This window comes from Mercurialis annua, linkage group LG5 (genome assembly GCF_937616625.2).
Source record: "Mercurialis annua linkage group LG5, ddMerAnnu1.2, whole genome shotgun sequence".
Lineage (NCBI taxonomy): Eukaryota > Viridiplantae > Streptophyta > Magnoliopsida > Malpighiales > Euphorbiaceae > Mercurialis > Mercurialis annua.
The window spans coordinates 42,976,014-42,994,605 of record NC_065574.1 but is presented as its reverse complement, the minus strand read 5'-3'; the positions used below and the strand labels follow the sequence as shown (position 1 = coordinate 42,994,605).

The 18,592-nt window shown below is 36.7% G+C and overlaps 2 protein-coding genes across 5 annotated transcripts; both read right to left on the bottom strand.

The window, feature by feature from the left end:
* Positions 1 to 832: 832 nt before the first annotated feature.
* LOC126682670 (uncharacterized) lies at positions 833 to 12,081 on the bottom strand. 4 transcript variants are annotated; one of them, XR_007641484.2, is made up of 10 exons: positions 11,696 to 12,081; positions 11,454 to 11,605; positions 10,369 to 10,626; positions 8,226 to 8,360; positions 4,974 to 5,156; positions 3,831 to 3,992; positions 2,392 to 2,788; positions 2,127 to 2,298; positions 1,689 to 1,822; positions 833 to 1,221 (listed from the first exon to the last, which is right to left on the bottom strand). XR_007641484.2 is itself a non-coding variant. In XM_050378410.2 (8 exons), exons 1-8 carry the CDS (start codon positions 12,027 to 12,029, stop codon positions 2,285 to 2,287), a joined length of 1,635 nt encoding a protein of 544 aa, XP_050234367.1. In that variant the 5' UTR covers positions 12,030 to 12,081; the 3' UTR covers positions 1,984 to 2,284. The 4 variants fall into 4 exon arrangements, 1 of the variants encoding a protein (XP_050234367.1); XR_007641485.2 differs by lacking the exon at positions 1,689 to 1,822; XR_007641483.2 differs by lacking the exon at positions 833 to 1,221 and having other exon boundaries at positions 1,454 to 1,822.
* Positions 12,082 to 16,746: 4,665 nt separating this feature from the next.
* LOC126681890 (uncharacterized) lies at positions 16,747 to 17,820 on the bottom strand. The gene has a single exon (XM_050377447.1). It carries the CDS (start codon positions 17,818 to 17,820, stop codon positions 16,747 to 16,749), a length of 1,074 nt encoding a protein of 357 aa, XP_050233404.1.
* Positions 17,821 to 18,592: the final 772 nt, after the last annotated feature.

The window sequence follows — 18,592 nt, the reverse complement described above, 5'->3', positions numbered from 1 at the left end:
GAACAGAATATTTTTTTCATGGAGTCATCGGCGGGCGGCGGCTCTTGCTGGAGAAGATGATCGGCAGACGGCGGCGGCGGCGAGTGTTTGGGTTGTTGGTGGATGGGTTGGCCGAATAGTTTAGGTTAGATTGAGTTGGGTTGGATTGAGCTGGGTTGGATTGAGTTGGGGTATTTTCGGTATTTTTATTTTTATTTATTTTTTGATGACGTGTCAGATGATGTGGCGCTGTCAGATTTTTTTTTTTTTAAGAATGTCATTTGACCAGAAAAAACGGCGCCAGGGGTATTTTGGTCCTCAGGGGGTTTAGTGAGCGCCGCCACAAAGATCAGGGGGTTTAGCGCCCGTTTTTAAACATCAGGGGGTTTAGCGCCCGTACCCCTTAAAGTCAGGGGCCATGGGTGATTATTAGCCTATGTTCTATGTCGATGATATTATCCTTACGGGTAGTGACATCAAGTTTCAACAAACGGTTGTTACATCATTCAACAAAGATTCTGCAATAAAAAAAGCTTGGCACATTAAGTTATTTTATTGGAGTTGAAGTTTCCTAAAAACTAAATGGCCTTCACATAACTTAGAAGAAGTACATCTTGATGTGGTAGTGTGCTTGCTCATTAGTCAATCAACAATAACAGGGGTGAGCAAAAATACCAAACAACCAAATTTAATTGATTGAACCAATAACTTCTAGTCAGTTTCGATCGATCGGCTTTTCTATTTGGTTTTGGGAATTTTTTTCGGTTTTAGCCCAACTAAACAAATGCTCCCTCCGTATAATATGCTTTTTTTTTCCAAAGGGTTTTTATGCCCCATAGTTAGAATCCATTAATTAAGATTAAATTACATAAAGAAAGTCATATCACAAGATTAAAATATGATCTTTCAATTTGTAGATCTAGAAAACTAACAAAACTATCATACAAGCTAAGTAAATCGAAGGAGCGGCAAATCTAGCCATAGATTCCGCATAAATTTTGGACGCACGAGAAGCAAGAGTTCCGTTGGAGCGGGACTTGGATATGCCCTTTACTCCGATAGACCGTCCATACACGACCCGCTTGTTCCTTTGAAAGTTTGTATTTCTGATCATCTTGTCAATGAAATTCTAAGAAAATAGATCAATAGTTTTTCAAATCGTAGATCTACAAGAGATTACTTCGAAAGCCCGAACAATCGCTAAAAATTCTTGAACGATCTAAGAAATCAAGCCACAAAATCCTACAAAATACAAAGAAATTCTTATAAAAAAAGATAAAATCCTTACTGGAGCGATATCCTTCAAATTGAAGAGGTCTTATTGAAAACAAGAGTAAACTATGTAGTATATATTATTCATGGGCTGAGAGGATCGGAAATCACCTCCTCCCACCCTTCAAAATATGAAAATGGAGAAGAAGTTTTTAAAGAGAAGAGAGCAATTTTTTTTTATTTTTAATTTCTAGATGTTGCATTCATCTCCGTACAATATGCTTATTTATTTAGATTCCTGTGTGTATCTATACATCTCATAACAGATTTGACCGTCATTAATGATATTAGATTGCCAAATCTCCCTCAGTTTGAGATTCAATAATTATGTCAAATATATTAACTATTTTTTGGAATTCAAGACTCAAAATAGTGGAAAATGTCCACGAGCAAATGGGGAACTTGTAGCTTTAAGGCTCGTACAATTGTAAGGGTACCTTGATCAAACACATGCTCTTCATCATTGTCAGTAGATATGTTGCTTTATTGTTACAATTAGTTCACAAAATATACTACCTAAATCTCATAATTTGCTTCTGAAACATCCAGAATGATAACCAGTAAGTTTACCCTGTCGTAAAAGAACATCTTAGATGGAATTGTCAGAATGAAAATAACATGAAAATCCAAACTATGGCATAATCCAATTAGTATGATTGCTCCCTCAGAATTGGAACTCCACCAAATTGCTATGGAACTACTTTTAAAATGTATAATTTTAGAGACAGTTACTAAAATGAATAAAGTATTAGATAATTAATTTTCATTTTAATGAAAAAATATATCATGCGTCTGGACTAAGACCTTGCAGAATACGTATAAGGCTCAGTAATAAGTTGTAAACATCATATACCAAAAGCATGTTATGTACAAACCTTGTGTAGATTAGGCCGAACACATCAGGTATTAGCCAAATTGAATCAAATGTTCAATAAGCGAGTATTTCGAGCTGAACCAGCCGGTTTGGTTGTTTTTTATAGTACAGTTTGATTTTTGCACGCCTCTATACGGAACAGATGATGGATAGGCTGAGTTATACAACAGCATCTAGAACAAGAGTTAAAGTAAACTTAAACCATGGATCAAGTCCCTTGACCTGATAATGAAATTGAAATATTTATTATGAAGATGATAGGTTACCTCTGAATCGCTGAAAAGATAGGATCATTGATTGATGCAGTCTATGGATCAAATTAGGGCGAGGCTGCTGCATACTGGCAATCAGCCACTTATAATCTAACAACTGAGCATCCGATAATGGCTCCAAGAACTCGCACCTAGACAAGATTTCAGGTGGAGGTACTCCAGCAATAAGATTTGTGTCCAATCTTGGGCGGCCCCTGCTTAGTTCCTTAGGGACTTCAGTTGCAGTATTTTCAAGAGCTGATGGAGTCGCGCCCGTTATCACCTCCTGCTTAAAAGACGCTGCTCTGGCAGCTTGCAAGCAGAATTCTATCCACTGATGGATTAATGGAGATGGTCCTCTCACTCGCCCTCCAATTTTGTCTGTTTCAACTCTGGAGGCAGCAGGGATTGCCTGCACAACAAAATACAATCAACTCCTTTGTCCCATAATACTAGACGTAAAGTAAATTTCATAGGGTCTCCGAAAAATACTCTCTCCGCCTAGTCTAAAAAGAGATGTATGCCTATTGGACATGGATTAAGAGGACAATAATTTGTATTATCTTTTCTCATTTTATTCCTATTAGTGGTGGTCTTATAAATAATGCTTAGAGTTAGTCATTAATTTAAATAAAAGGAGGCGTAAAAGAGGAAGTTCCATGTAAAATTAAAAACATAACATCGATTTTTAAGAAGAGACATGCCAAATGAGATATGTCTCTTTTAAACGGGACGGAGGGAATAATTCTTTTTTAGATAGTCATTTATTACTTAAATGATTAATTATCATACATACCCTAACGTATTAAAAAAATACTAGAAGATAAAAAGTTACTACTACATTAAATAAATAAGGGTAAATGTGGTATTTTTTTTACAAATTAACTCATTTTACCTAGATAAATTAAATTTCTTAATACTTGTGTTTGTCCTAAATTACATATAAATTTGAAACCGAGGGCGTGATTGACAAGATCCTCTACATACAATATTTAAAAAATTCAATAAATAAAGTATAAAATTACTTTAAATCCTCTCATACTTTACGTTTCACTAAAAGACATTTCCTCAAAAGATATTAAGTATTAACTAATGAGGGTAAACAAAGAAAAATCAAGTCAACAATATTCTATAAATTGAAGTTGTCAATTAGAATGGATTTTGTCAATTAGATAGGGACGGAGAGAGTAAGTTCAAAATGGAAGTGGCCTATTTCTTGAGATGAACAAAAAAAAAAGTAAACCTAATAATATAAAACAGAGGGATTACTATTTAGAACCCACATATGCAAAGACTTTAACCTCCAACATAGATCCATATCATAATAATAGGTATTTAGAACCACAGATTGCACCATGCATTACCACTGCCAGTTTTAAAATATGATAAGTAAATGTATATGACAGTCAACCCATTACCATTAATTTCAAGAATAAAAAGGATGTAAAATTTACCCAGAGATCAACCCATAAGCTAGCTCCAGACTTGGGGACCACAACTGCAATATTAGACATGCGCTTGGCAGCAGGAATAACATCACTACTCCACCCAACAGCCACCCATACATCTCCTACTCCAAATGCTTTCAGATAATGCACGCTGTCAAACAACCGAACCTACACAATAGATAACAACTATACTTGGAACATTCTTTTATAACTCTAAAATGTTTCACTGATCTAGGAATACTATATTTTACACCAACGCAATCCCTTTTAACATTAGCTGCAGCCTTAGTTTTTTTGCACTTCTGTTATTGGATACTTGTGTCCTCTTTTACAAGTGTGTACGACATTCTGTTTAAGCTTAAAATGGATATTAATAGTATAAACTCATATATCTAAAGAAAATAGAAAAGAAGAGATGATACTATGTCGACCCATGATTTAATGTTGATTAAACATGCTTTAATAAAATTGGGATAACTATGCTTGTTAGTTTGATTCAATAAAGCAAATTGATAGTTGATCTGTTAATCTGATTAATCCATATGGCTTGATTTGATCTCATCAATTATTTACTAATCAAGAAATTCAAGACTATAAGATCCAATTTTTGAAACAAAAAATCTAACCTATTTCATTGAGAAAAAACCAATACCCAAATAACTTAGTATTCTAAAACAAAAACAGAAACAAAAAAACAAAAGCAGAAAGCTTGAACAACCCTATGTGAAAGGAATTGATCCAACATTTGCATTCCCTCACGACGTTGTAGGCCATACTAGAAGACCTTCAAAATTAAATGTCCAAGGACTTGTAAAGTGGTTGCGCAGTAACGGAGTAAGATCCTCCTTTGCTCCCTCACAATGTTGTAGGCCATACTGGAATAACCCTATGTGAAAGGAATTGATCTAAGGTATCATCACAAGCACTCCCACCTAAAGTGATGTTTCAGTTACAACACACCAAATATCAGGACCAAACCTCTCCTTTCTGATAAGAAACCTCCACCACATTGATTTTTCTACGCTTTACTCATGCAAAATTACCAAATTAAAAATAATTGACCTTCTAACTGACCAAATTGTCCCCTTTTGCTAGTAATTTGCAACTTTAATCCTCATTTAGAACAGGAAGCATGAAGTGGAATTGTACCTGTTTTGCTAGCAATGCAAGATTTTGTTGGACTGTTTTCTTCCCACCAGAAACATCGGATTCAATGTTCTTTGTGTTGTAAGATGCCCCCATATACTTGAACACTGCACCAAGAACCTCTCTAGGTGAATCAATCATAGAAATCCTTCCTTTGAGCTCAGGCCGCCACAAATCTGCCCAATCCTACAATAGCAATTACCTTAACCATCATTATTTTAGACCAGATAAATTCATGATGAACTATCTATAGAAGATATAAAGCCTTAAAGAAATAATTTTATAGCAGCAATGCCATGGCAACATGTCCAAGTACTTCCCCCTTTAATGTTCAAACTGTAAGTCCCACTATAATACTCCAACATAACCATGGCCACAATTGATGGTTCAGGAGCCAGCCGATTCGGAAATAAAAATAATAGAATCTAATTAAATTTACATTTAAATGTAAAGAAAAATCAAAAGAAATAAAACATATAAGTATTTATTAAGTTAAGGCCCCCACCTTTTAGCCCCTTTTCAGTTGCACCCTGACGTTGCAATCTTGTCAGGTGCACCCAAATTCGCACATTTGGGTTTCAATTCCACCCTCAAAATCAAATTGGACTTTTTTCACTCGGAAAAAATTCATAAAAACCCTAAAGTACTCGTTTGAACTCCTTTCCATACAAAAAGTTAAAAATGGATTACTTATTTTAACTTTTTCCAAATGAAGAAGAGATCAATTTAGTACTTGAGGATGGAATTGAAACTCAAAGGTGCGAATTTAGGTGCAGCTGACAAAATTGCAGCGTCAGGGTGTATTTGAAAAGGAGCTAAAAGGTGGAGGGTTTTTTGGTGATTAAGCCTTAAGTTAACTAAACAGACTAGTCTAATTTATTATTCCCATCAACTGTATTTGTGCAGTTTATGGGAAGATGTGTGACAGCTATGTAGAGCGGACACTTCATTTATATAAACGTGTCCCATTTCAGAAACGTCTTGGACACTTGACGTTTCAGACACGAAACCTATATTTTACATAGGAAACATCAAAATTACATCGTTTCGCTGTGTCCGTGTCCAAGTGTCTAGTTTTTCCATTTTCGTGTCCGTGCTACCTAGGTGACAAATGGTCACAACTAATAACCATTTGCCACACACCAATTGATAGATGTGAAATTTGGAATGGGTGGATGGGTAGACGAGTAGAATATATAGGGTAGAAGCTTATTTTTTAGAACAATATGGGTCTTGGGGAAGGTTGGGTGAGGGTAGGTTTGATTAGATATTTTATAATATTCGGTTTTAGAACCAGAATAGGTGGTCCCATCCAAAAAATATGGAACCGACCTGGAACTGTCTGGCCCGTAATTTTGGGCCAATCTCGGCCCTGTTCCGGTTTTGACTGGGCGGGTTCCAATCCTATTCGAAAGCAGCCCCTAGCCATGGCTACTCCAGCAGTTAAAACAAGACAAAATCAAGATTTTGAAAACAGCACGTATTAGATATATGTAATAATTTTTGAAGATTGGATTGATATTTACTGATACATTAATTATAATTAATAATCACAAAATATTTGGTATTGTATCGTCCTAGGATGCACGGAAACCTTATGTAGGACAGGTTTCCCCGTTTCGGAAACTTTCAAAAACTCTTTGGAAACGTTTCGGGCTCGTTTCCGTAAATAGTAAAAGTTGGAACTCGTTTCCTATATAGAAAAAAATTCTTAAATAGTTAAAAAATCCTTAAACAATTACTGTAAATAAAAGGAACTAATCAATTACTCATAGACTTTTTAATTATGGAATTAATTGATATGTTATATTTGTTATATATTCAAATTATAGACTTTATAATTATGGAATTTATAGATATGTTATATTTGTTATAATTTCAAATAATTTATCTTATTAATTGTGATAATAGTTTATTTATATGAAAATAAATTTTTATAAAAAAATAATAATATATATATATATATATTACATATTATTATAACTTTATATATTTATATATTTATAAATATACCCCTATATTTTTATTATTTACACGTTTCCCCCCCACGTTTCTATTTCCTACATTTTGAAAAAATCCATTTCACCGTTTCTGTTTCAGTTTCCATGCAACTTAGGTATCGACCAATAAAGCCTATGCAAGCAATAGAGAGGTTCAAGAGACAATATTTAATCAAGTATTGACTTGGTGAAATAAAAGAGAGAAAGACAAAACATTGCAGTGTGCTTCTCAATTAAATCTTGTAGTATTGTAAATGTTATCTAGTTTTTACTTGAATCCAATGTTCATAAGTTCATCACAGTGTTCCAATGAACTAGTGTCTTAAAAATAACAATATCATCTATTATTATTTACTAGGGTCATTTTGCTAATTGTTTTTTTTAAATTTGTAGTTGCAGCAGCCGATACACCCCGATAAGGTTCAAATTAATGTGAATCACTGTATAGTATGACTAATATTGGTTCATAACACATGTGAAATAATCAATCCAACCAAAAGTTCAAAGTCTTAGGTAAAACTCCAACTATGATTTTATAATTATCTCTAACACACCTCTACCCTTGAATGCCCATTAAGCTTGAAGCGTGAAACAAATATAGGCCCATTTTATCTTGTACATTTAATTAATTAAATGGGGATTGCCAAGTATCGAACTCTAGATCTTTCGAGTTTCGACCATGACAAATAATTAATTCATCCAAAAGTTCGAACTTCAAGGAGCGGATCCAACTATGGTTTTACCGTTGTCTCTAACAAAACAACAATTTAAAACTATGCACATAATCGCTATTGCTCTTTCCATGTTCCTATTAATTGTAAAAAATTTGCTGAAAGGTTTACTCAAATACCATAATTCTTTTTTGTCTATAATCAGTCCTAGTCAAGATCACAAATTTAGCAAGGGGAAGAAGTAACACAGGGCATTCCATACATATAGGTCGCAACTAGCAAGAACTAGAGATAAAATTAGCCTTCCATAAGACAAACACATGCTTTTACAGTTCAACGAATATCATGCATAATTGCACGCCTAGGCAAGGACGGTTAAATACAAGGAACAAACCAATGTCTTGTACCAATCTGTTTTTTTGTTTCAAATAACTGAAAGGCTTCAACTATAATTATAATGTCCATGACAAAAACCATGAACGTGAGTCATAAATGGATAACCAAGGATATAATTAGCATCTCTAGAACATATCTTTTCCAGGTCATAGAGGAGAAACAAAATGGAACAACCAACCGAAAATTACCTCTATCGGAGCCAATTTATTCTTCTGAAATTTGCTTTTCTTGTAGGCTATCACAATAGTTCCCCATCTATATGGAGCTCCCCATACTTCACCATTTGGATCTATATTTCCCTCACAGTTCCTGCGCAGGTATATCTGAAACATGTTCAGTACACGATCCAGGGAATCGCACAAAGAAGTAAGAACCATAAAACTATATACCAAATTAAAAGTATAAAAAGATGTATTAGAGCTCACGGAGACGACTATTAGCAATTAGTAGCATATCCACATTTAAATCAATCTTTAGTGAGGCATGGAATCCAATATCAGCAATACCCAAATTGTTCCAGTACCAAATTTTAGTGTCTTGTTGAAAAAACAAAAAGCAGGACTAATCAAAGTATAAAACCAATTTTTACCTAGTGTTTGATGACTGCTTTAAAAAAAATTACATTAGGCTGATTTCAGCAATGTGTCAAAGAAATTGTTAACCACATCAACTTTGACAAATTAAAGAGGAGAATTAGAAACCAATAACCTTTACAAATTACAATTGTTGAATTATTTTAGTTTAACAACACTAGTAAACATTGAAGAAATTAAATTCAGCATGCTTTTCAATAGACTTTCCAGTCTTCTAAGCTGTCAAATGTTAGAGAAAAAACCATAATATGGTATAAGATCCCTATATAGGAATTTGAAACTTGGTAAGATGAGATGTGATATGGATGCCAATGTATGAGAGGGAAAAAAAGAGATTTTTGCTATTAGCAAGTTAGCAATTATTCTTTCTTTAGCTTCATGAGTTAGCTCCTGGCTTTTCTAGCATGGTCTAAAATATGCATAAAAAATACGTATTGCATAGAGATTGACAACCATGACATTGCATCTGGAATAACTAAATATTCGAACAAAACAATATGTCGCAGCAGCTTGGGCTAGATACAAGTCGAACCTGTTTTTCTTTTTCTTTTTAAAATTTTCTTCAGGCAACCTTTTTTAAGACAGCTCAAATCCTCATAGGATCACGACTTTTGTGGCTTCAACTAGTTAACAGTTGAGATTTAGAAACATATGAATATATTTACCGACTTTATTTACCTATCAATTCATCAACAACACTAAAAAGAATATGGTGCAATATGCTTAAGAGTATGTATGGGCAACTAAACCCTGCACTCTGCAGTGATGAACAGGAAACCCCTCTCATGATAAGAACTCAAAACCAAAGTTATTGCTATTTTCTTCAATTATACAGTTCAAAATCCAATTCAAACGTGAAATTTCACCCACCATACCAATAAAATAGCCTCAAAGTACCTTATCTAAGATATTCTTGTTCACAGTACTAAAACAGAACAATGTACGTAGTATATAACCATTTAAACACGGTTCATGGTAGGCTAGGTATTGAAAAAATGTAGATAAAATATCTTTTAAATGGTTGTAGTTCAATAAATAATGTGAAACAAAAAGAGTGGTGGATCTTTACTGCAGAATCTAAAATTGCAGAACAACAAGAGAGAGAATGATGAAAGATCTTAATAAATAACATAACCGTCATAAACAGCCTTAAAGACAAACCATAATCGCATAAACGAACTGTAACAAGTTTACATTTCCTCAATCCAGATAAGTTATTAACTTCCATGAATTACTTATATGCCCTTTTGATATTTGTATCGTAATTTCTTTAAAAAAATTAAAGTACATAAAAATCCTGCTCTTATTTTAGAGACTTATTTGAACATAATAAACATCCAAATCCATAAGCTTATTGAACATCAAACTAAGAAGGAAAAAACCATTTACATTGAATCCATTATTCACAGCATTATGCGGAAGGTTCCTAGAAAAGAGATTGTAAATTTGCAACCGATCAACATTTTCAGCATTCTGCCAAAGGTTTCTAGAGAAGGAATTTAGGAAAGTCTTAAGTTGTCAAGATAACTTATGAATTTAACTAAAGAAGAAAGGCAATTTATTGAACAACAAACAGAACTTTAAGTACACCAAACAGTCATAAATACATTATACATAGAACAACCTAAATGAAAACAGTGTAATTTTTCTTTACCAAGCCTTTAGATAAAGCCAAACTACCATTCAATTTGTAAAACAAGGTAAAAAGTGTAGAGTCAAAAGATGAGTGAAATATTACCTTCCATTTGTCACTCAAGCCTTTGTACCAATCCTGGTCTTCTACACCTCTTATGGGCTCGATTAAGGCCTTTTGAATGGCAAAACTAAGCCAGGAGTCACCAATGCTAACAATATCAGCAGCCACAACAGATGAAGGACCAACTTTATTACGTTTGTTTTCATTAAAGACCATTAACAAATCAGAAAATATATTGTCTATACTTCCAACAACCTTTGATCGAAGCCTTAATCTCTTTCCTTGGGATTCCATGAAATCCTACACGTTAAAGAATATTCTATCACAACCAACAAGAAGCCCCAAAAAGTTGGATATTTTACTGTAAATAACATCAAAAGAATAACAATTCTTAGTAAGTATTAGATATTATGTGTTATAGTAAATTATACAATGACCAAATATAGAAAAATGAGGATAAGGCAGTCCGAAATTGATTTCACAAATATATATACATGGACCATCATCCATTTTTTTGCCAGAAAAATAAAAGAAAGAATCAAAATTTCTATCTTCTTCAACAGTTACAAAGATTAGTGTTATCAAATGGTAAGAACAATTTCTTTGTCAAATGAAGATTTTGCAATCATGGTGTTGAGTCACACTCACATGCAAGAATATACTATTTTCCAAGATGAAGTAGACACAAATTTTGATTGAATTTCAGTATTTCGAGTCTAGTTAATCTTCAATTATTTCATGATAATCTACTATAAACACAAAAAAGGGAAACTTGCAAATAAAATCACAACCGTCACAATAAATTATAATCCAGTTACGAAATTTCAAAGTTGGCAATGTCATTCGCGAAATTTTTATTCTTTTGCAATTTCTATCACCGTTATGAATTACAGAAAATTTATGCTGATGTGGCAAAGGAACTTGGAGGCAGCAGAAGAAGCATTCTGGTTGCAAAATCAGCATAAATTCAACGGAATTTTGGACAATAATAGAGCTACAAAAACAATTAATTTCTGAATGACATCGCCAAATTACGGTGATAAATAGCAATTCAGTGTAAAGACTACCATTTAATTTGCAAATATCCCTATGAAAAAGGCATTTGTAGTTACTAGTAAGTGAGCTACCTTGTTCCAAGAAGCGGGTACAGAACCACTTAGAGCAATGATTTTAAGAGGAACTGACAATGCATAAGTTTTAGACTTCCACTTCTCAAATTCACTTTTCAAATTAGGGTTTATTTCAGCAGCATTTTCATCATTGCTACCAACATCCTCATCTACACTTGATCAAACAAAATTAACACATTTACAATCACAACTATTACTAACATAATTTTGAATAGAAAAAACAATTCATTAAAACTAACCTTGAATCGGAGCAACAATTTCGGGGGGAGGAGGAAGCAATGGAGAGGAGAAGGCAGTGCCAATGTTTAGGGCAAAGAAAAGTACAGCTGCTGCTGCTCCACCAAATGGCCGAGGATCGAAGTTGAAAGCAGGTTTAGGTTTAGGTTTAGGCTTAATATTTTTATCACATTTACTATGAATTTTATTACAATTGGCGACGACAAGATTTGTAATTTTTTCAGGTTTGGTATTATTAGGGTTTCTATTGTGATTGTAATTGGCGACGGCAAGTGTTGGAGTAGTAGAAGTGGTAGCAGTAGTAGAAATGAGGAGGGTTTTGCAGTGGTATGACATTGTTAGGCAATGGAACTCTCTAACAGTGTTGGTAGATGAAGTAAGAGCAAATTATTATGACACCCCTCACATTTGACATAATTCACATTATAGTTCCTCTTGTTTGAAAATTGAATTATATAGCCCTCATTTTTGTTTTTGTCAATGATTTAGCCCTTCCGTCCATTTTAAATGTTAGTCAACGAAGTCAACAAAACTATATGGTCCCCCACTTGTTTTTTTCAACGATTTCACCTCTCACTTTTGTTTTTGTCAACGATTTCGTCCCTCAGATTTGATAATTAATTTACCCATAAGTCCTTTAAATCTTACAACTAGAATCCCTCTTTTTTCCTGTGACTAATACTAAAAGTGGATGGAGGGACTAAAATATTGACGGAAGCAAAAGCGAGTGGCCATATAGTTTAGTTTTCAAACAGGAGGCACTAAAGTGTGAATTATATCAAATATGAGGGGCTTCATAGTAATTTGCTCATGAAGTAATGACAACAGAGAAAATATTCTTTTGACTTAATCCAGTTTGAGGCCTGTGATTTTTCCTTTTATTGATATGGTCCTTATCAATACGTTTATGCTTATCTAGTTCTTGTATTGATGGAGTCTACCTTCTGATCCGGTTATGTGACCTGCAAAACAAGGTAGAAGCTAACCTGACGGTGGTTGTCCAATTAACTCTCCAATGCTAAAGTCAGTATTGAGTTTTGAGCAGAATTTTTGGTATATATTGTAGTTGTTTGTTTAGGTATATCTCAACCTCCTTTTATAATGGATGATTGTATACCTTGTAGAGTTGTAATAGGAACGTGAATCCTATTTTGTAGGGTTTGACCCTGATTAGGAGTGATATTTCTTATTCAGACATGGGTACTATTTAGGAAGGTCTTCCTAAATAGTCTCGTCTTGCTAAGTTGTAGGTTATATTCTTAGGTTGGAGTTCGTGTAATATAAGCAGATTTGGCAATATGTCCGAATCCCGGGGTCGACGCGCTTTGTCCGAGTCCTCAGGCATTCAGTCTTCCTCCTGTTGGTTGATATTATATATTCCAGTCGGGGCGGAACCTATGGATTTGGCCGCTGGTTTCGTCCGGCTTGGCCCTTTGGGCAGGAGTCTGGTATCGTCTGAGAGTGGATCTCCTGCGACTTAGCTCCATGGTATTTAGGATAGGATTCGGTATCCATCATTAGCCCCCCGCAAGTGAGCTGAAGTCTTGTTATTTATGCCTTAGGACATTTTAGCTCTCTTGGAGGCGAGTCGTTTCATATTCTGGCAATTCGTTTCGCTTCTCCAGCAAGAGTCCTATTTTTCTTCTTTCTGCCGCGTGTCATTTGCTGATTCTTTCCTATTTTTCTTCTTTCTATCGCGTGTCATTTGCTGATTATTTGTCATAACTTGATTTTAAGACAAGTATATGTTCATGTCTTCTTTAACTCGTATTTAAACCGTTTGGTTGCACATTTTCCTATTTCCATTCTTGCTCTTTGAAATCATTTTTGCTCTTCGAAACCATTCTTGCTCTTTGAACATTTGATTTTGCTTCCTTATTCTTCAAGTTAAGTTTCCAGCTAATCCTTGTTGTTTACATAGACATTTAAATTTACTTCCTTGTTCTGAGTAGCTTTCGCATCCTTTTACTTCTGGGCCTCATCATTTTTAGTTTTCTGGGTAGAATTCTCTTGGTGTTCTTCGTTATTTTCCTCATTTGATCTTCTTCTTTTCCAATCTTCAGTAATACATGTTCCTGTTTAAAATGGCGGCCAGGAGGGCGAAGACGAAGTATGCCTCAATGGCTATCATCGATTCCTGCCTTAGCAAAGACAAAATTCAGGATATATATTATAAATATAACTTCCCTTCTAACTATAGAGTCAAGCTTTCTGGTTACGGGAAACCTGCTTTCGAGTCTCCCGGTTCGCCCTGTAGGGCTATCATCTTTGAGGAACAGCTTGCTGCTGGTCTTTGGTTTCCTTTAGACCCCTTTTTGATAGAGTTATGTAGAGATTTAAGGATCTCTGTAGGAGAGTTTCATCCTGGGACTATTAGAGTCCTTCTGGCCTTTGTCGAAACATGTAGGCTTCGGGGTCAATCCCCTTCTCTAAACGTTTTTTATTATTTCGTAGAGTTAAGGAAATGTGATAGTTGTTCGTTTTTGCTGTTGGTCATAAGGGTCGCTCCCCTATTTATTTGCCCTGCTTGGACAATGGTTGGCGAAAGCGCTTTTTTATAGTTACTCATAATTTTTCTTTTCTTCATTTCTCGGATGGTTTTTCCATTTATCGCCTTTCGAATTATCCATCTCCTTTGAACTTATCTGAGTCGATCCTTGCTTTTGATCTGTCATTTCATAGTATATTCCAGCGTCCAGTTTTAGAGGTTTTGGTGAACAGTCACGTTCGGTGTCGATGGCTTCCTTTGGAGGATCCTTCGCGCGGTTTGGCGGATCTTCACTATGAGTTTCTTGAAGGTATTTTTTTATGATTTTGTTCTTTTTCTTTTCTTTTGTAGGATGTCTTCTTCTTCTTCTGACGATCTGATTTCCGAATTCAAAATAGATCTGGACGTTCCGATGGGCAAGCCCGTAATAGATGCTACTGCCAAACCAATTCCTGAGGTGGAAGCTCAAGTCGCCATAGGTCCTGCTGGGGCGATTTTGTTAGCTGGCGACGGAGTAGTTGTCGTGTCGGAAGAGCTTGCTGTGCGAGCCCGCAGATGATGAGGCTGCTATCCCCATTCCCCCTAGCTCCGGCGATTCTGTCGGAAGAGATAGAGGTAGTGGACCTTGATAAGGCCATTGTTCTTGACTCGGAGGAAGCTTCCCCGAGTTGTGGTCCTGTTGCTTTTCCTTCTCGGAAGAGGCATCGGGTTGATGAGGGGTCCCCCTCAGGGGGAAACCCTTGTGGTAGTTCATCTTCCGCTCCGAAATTAGCGAAGTGGGTTGAGCGCCATGATCCGGCGAGTCTACTGAACCCCCGGGTTCTGGCTGAGTATATTAGGAGCTTGGCGATCCCCGAGGACATCACCTAGTTTGCCTTCAATCCTGGTCATGAGCTTTCGGATATTGCGTGCTTTCATGGCTTCTCGTTGAGTCATGTTGATTTTGGTTTCCGCTGCTTAATTTTCTATGTTGGATTTTGATTTTTCTTTGTTGACTTATTTTCCTTCTTGTTGTTTTTTTTTATGTCAGGCCCTCCAAGCCGTGTTGGTGTTGAACGATCGCCGGCAATGTGCCAACGAAGAAGCTGAACGTCTCGCAGCTCTTTTGGCGACGTCCGAGTCGAAGAAAATGGAGCTGAAAGCTTCGCTGTAAGAGCATGATTCGCTTCTTTTGAGGCTAAAGGCTCAGGACACCATCAATGATCGCCAGGTCAAGGTTATCGAGAAAAACACCGATGATTTGACTCGAGAGATCGAGGAGCTGATAACTGTGAATAATTACGTTGGAGATGAGCGGAATAAATTGAGGGAAGAAATGGAGAAACTTCACACTCGTCTTCTTGACACGAAGGCTTTTTATTACGCCTTGATCAGCGAGTATCGCCTCGCCATTGGAAGAAAACTCTTATAGCAGAACTCGGATATTGACTAGTCTAGTGTGAATGGACTGGAACCCCGGGCCATAGCTCATGAATTGCTAGCGAAGATGGCGAAGGATCGTTCGTTAGGAAAGTAGATTTTTGATTTTTTGGCCTTCGCCCTTTTTGTTGTTTTGTTTGTATTGCTTTAGTGATTCTGTAATTCGTACCTTTTTAACTATACAGTTATTTTTTCTTCATTGTTGATTTTTATTTGAATGCTTGGTTTATTTTACTATTGCTTTGAATCTTGTCTCATTGGTTCGCCTATGCTTTACTTTATAGTTGTCGATATTTTTTGTATTTCCGAGAGTTAATCTAAACTCTGTTATTTTAATGTTCCTTGAGTTGATTCGTGCTCTGCTTGTTTAGTTCCCATATTATTTTAGAGTTAATTTAAACTCTATTTTTTGTTAGCGTTTCGCCTTATTCGAGAGTTAATCTAAACTCTATTTTTGGCGTTTCGCCTTGTGTGAGAGTTAATCTAAACTCTTATTTTTGGCGTTTCGCCTTGCTTGAGAGTTAATCCAAACTCTGAGTTTCGGCATTTCGCTTTTTGTTTTCCAATTCCTTTTTTCGCATTTGGTGAATCACATATTACTTGAAAACTGAAGTTTTATTAATATAAATGGCTGCTTACAAAAATTAAAGACAATTGTAACACCATCGGGTATGACACAAAGTCTTTACTAGCGATGGGTTATTTGATTCCTACTACTCTCCTTTCTTGTCCTGTTTGTTTTCTTGAAGATCTACAACGGACTCGTCGTAGCATTTTTTGGCGATGTTCTGATCTCCTCTTAATGTAACTACTCCCATTTCTGTTGGTACTTTCATTGACAGGGCTCTTATACTGGTTACTGCAGATGAATCATGGAGGAATGGTCTTCCAAGAATTGCATTGTATGTTAGCTCCATGTCTACTATGTTAAATAGGGACATGACCTTTTTGTTGATCCGTCTTTCTGGGCCGATTATAACCTCCAGAGACACAGCGCCGAGCGGGTTGATAGAGGGGCCTCCGAGTCCGGATAATGGGATCGGGACTCGGCGCAACCTTGTCGTGGTCCCTCCCAGCATTTTTGTATGCACCATGTGTCATAAGGTTCACAACACTTCCTTCGTCAATAAGGATTCGCTCCATGTTCTAATTTTCAATGATGGTTGTTACCACCAGAGCGTCATTATGGGGTGCTTTCACCTGCTCATAATCCTCGACGTCAAAGATCACCGGTGGCATGTGTGTCTCCTTAATATTCATCACTTCTCTCCTATGTTTTCTCCTAATGGTCGAACTGCTATGTCCTCCTCCATTGATCATGTGTATAGTTCCCAGAATCTTGGATGGCCTTTCTTCTTCCTTTTCTTTTCCTTTGTCGTCCCTACTTCTCTTTTCTCCCTTATCACTGCCTTTTGTTTTGTGAGCTATGAGCTTCCTTAACTCGCATGTATCTATCATTCTTTCTATTTCTACTTCTAAATCTCGGCGCTCGTCCGTTTCGTGCCCGTGTTCTTCATGAAATTTATAGAATTTCCTGGAGTCTCTAATCTCATCCTTCATCTTGGGTGGCCATACCATATTTTTTACATTCTCCTTGATCCACATGAGGACGTTAATTCGGCTGGTATTCAGCGGCATGTAATTACATTCAGCGTGTCGGGGGTCATACCTTGGCTCGTATCTCCCCTTGGGGGCGAAGCGCCTGGTCTCTTCAGGCCTTCCCCGTCTATCTTCCGATCTTGATTTTGACTTCTCTTTGGGTTTTTTCTTTGATTCTTTCCCTTTCTCCTCTTTTCCGCGAATAGCCCTGCGGCCTTCATCAAGCTCGAAATATTTTTGGGCTATGCCCATCGAGTTTGAGAAAGTGGTGGGTTTGTTGACCAGCAGTTTATCCACCAACTTTCCGAATCGCGTTCCTTCTCGCAGTGCTTCTGTTGCCATATCAACATTCAAGTTGTCTATCTTCATAGTTTGTTTGTTGAACCGTTCAATGTAGCTTCTTAGCGTTTCTCCTTCTTCCTGAATGCACGGCCTTAGGACGCTGGTGGTCGTTTTAGCTGGTATATTAGTGCAGTACTTGTTGAGGAATTCTGCCAATAGTGAGGCGAAGCTCTCGATGGACCCTGGCTTGAGTTTGTTATACCATCTATAAGCTGTTCTTGTGAGGGTGGTTGGGAACACACGACACAAGATTGCGTCTGATACGCTTAAAGGTCCCATGGTAGCGGTAAATTTGGACGTGTGGTCCCTCAGATCTCCTTATCCGTTGAAAATTGGCAATGTGGGCAACTTCATATTGTAGGGAATCGTTTCCTCCATTATCTCAGCTGACAGGGGTGAGCCCTTCGACCTGAGGTTGTCTACGTCCAGCTCTTCAGATTTCAGCTTTTTTAGTGCTTTGGCGTTCGTTTCTTCCAAATCTTCCTCAACGACGTATGTAGCTTTGCTTTTTTGGTGCGATTCAGAGGACTCGCCTTCGTCCTCCTGGTTTTTCTTCTTCGACTGTTCTTTCCCTGCGTCTTTCTCCTGTCTCTTGCTTTTTGGTGGTGCATTCTCCTTTTCTTTTTCTCTTCTTTCTTCTCTTTTAGAGTTAAGCACGCTTCGGGCATCGTCTTGATTCTCCTCGTTTCTGGGAGCATCTCTTGGATCTTCTTCTTCAGAATCATCTTTTCTTTATTCCTGATTTTCTGGGCTCTCTTCCTCTTTGTTTCTCCTTTCGTTTCTTCCTTCGCTCCTTCGTTCGTTTCTTTGTTCGTTCTTTCCTTCGTTTCTTCCCTTGGTTGGTCCTTGATGGCTTGGATTTGTGTTTTCTGACCTGCACCTTCTTCTGGCAGAAAATGGACTGAAGTTTTCCCTTAGGATCTTTATAGTTTCATCATGGTTATTGTTCATTCATTTGGCCTCATTAGCCAATCTGTCCAAATTCGTCTGGACAGCTTCTAGTGCTTTCTTCAGAATCTCATTGTCATCTCTTGCGCTGCCATGCCTGGCG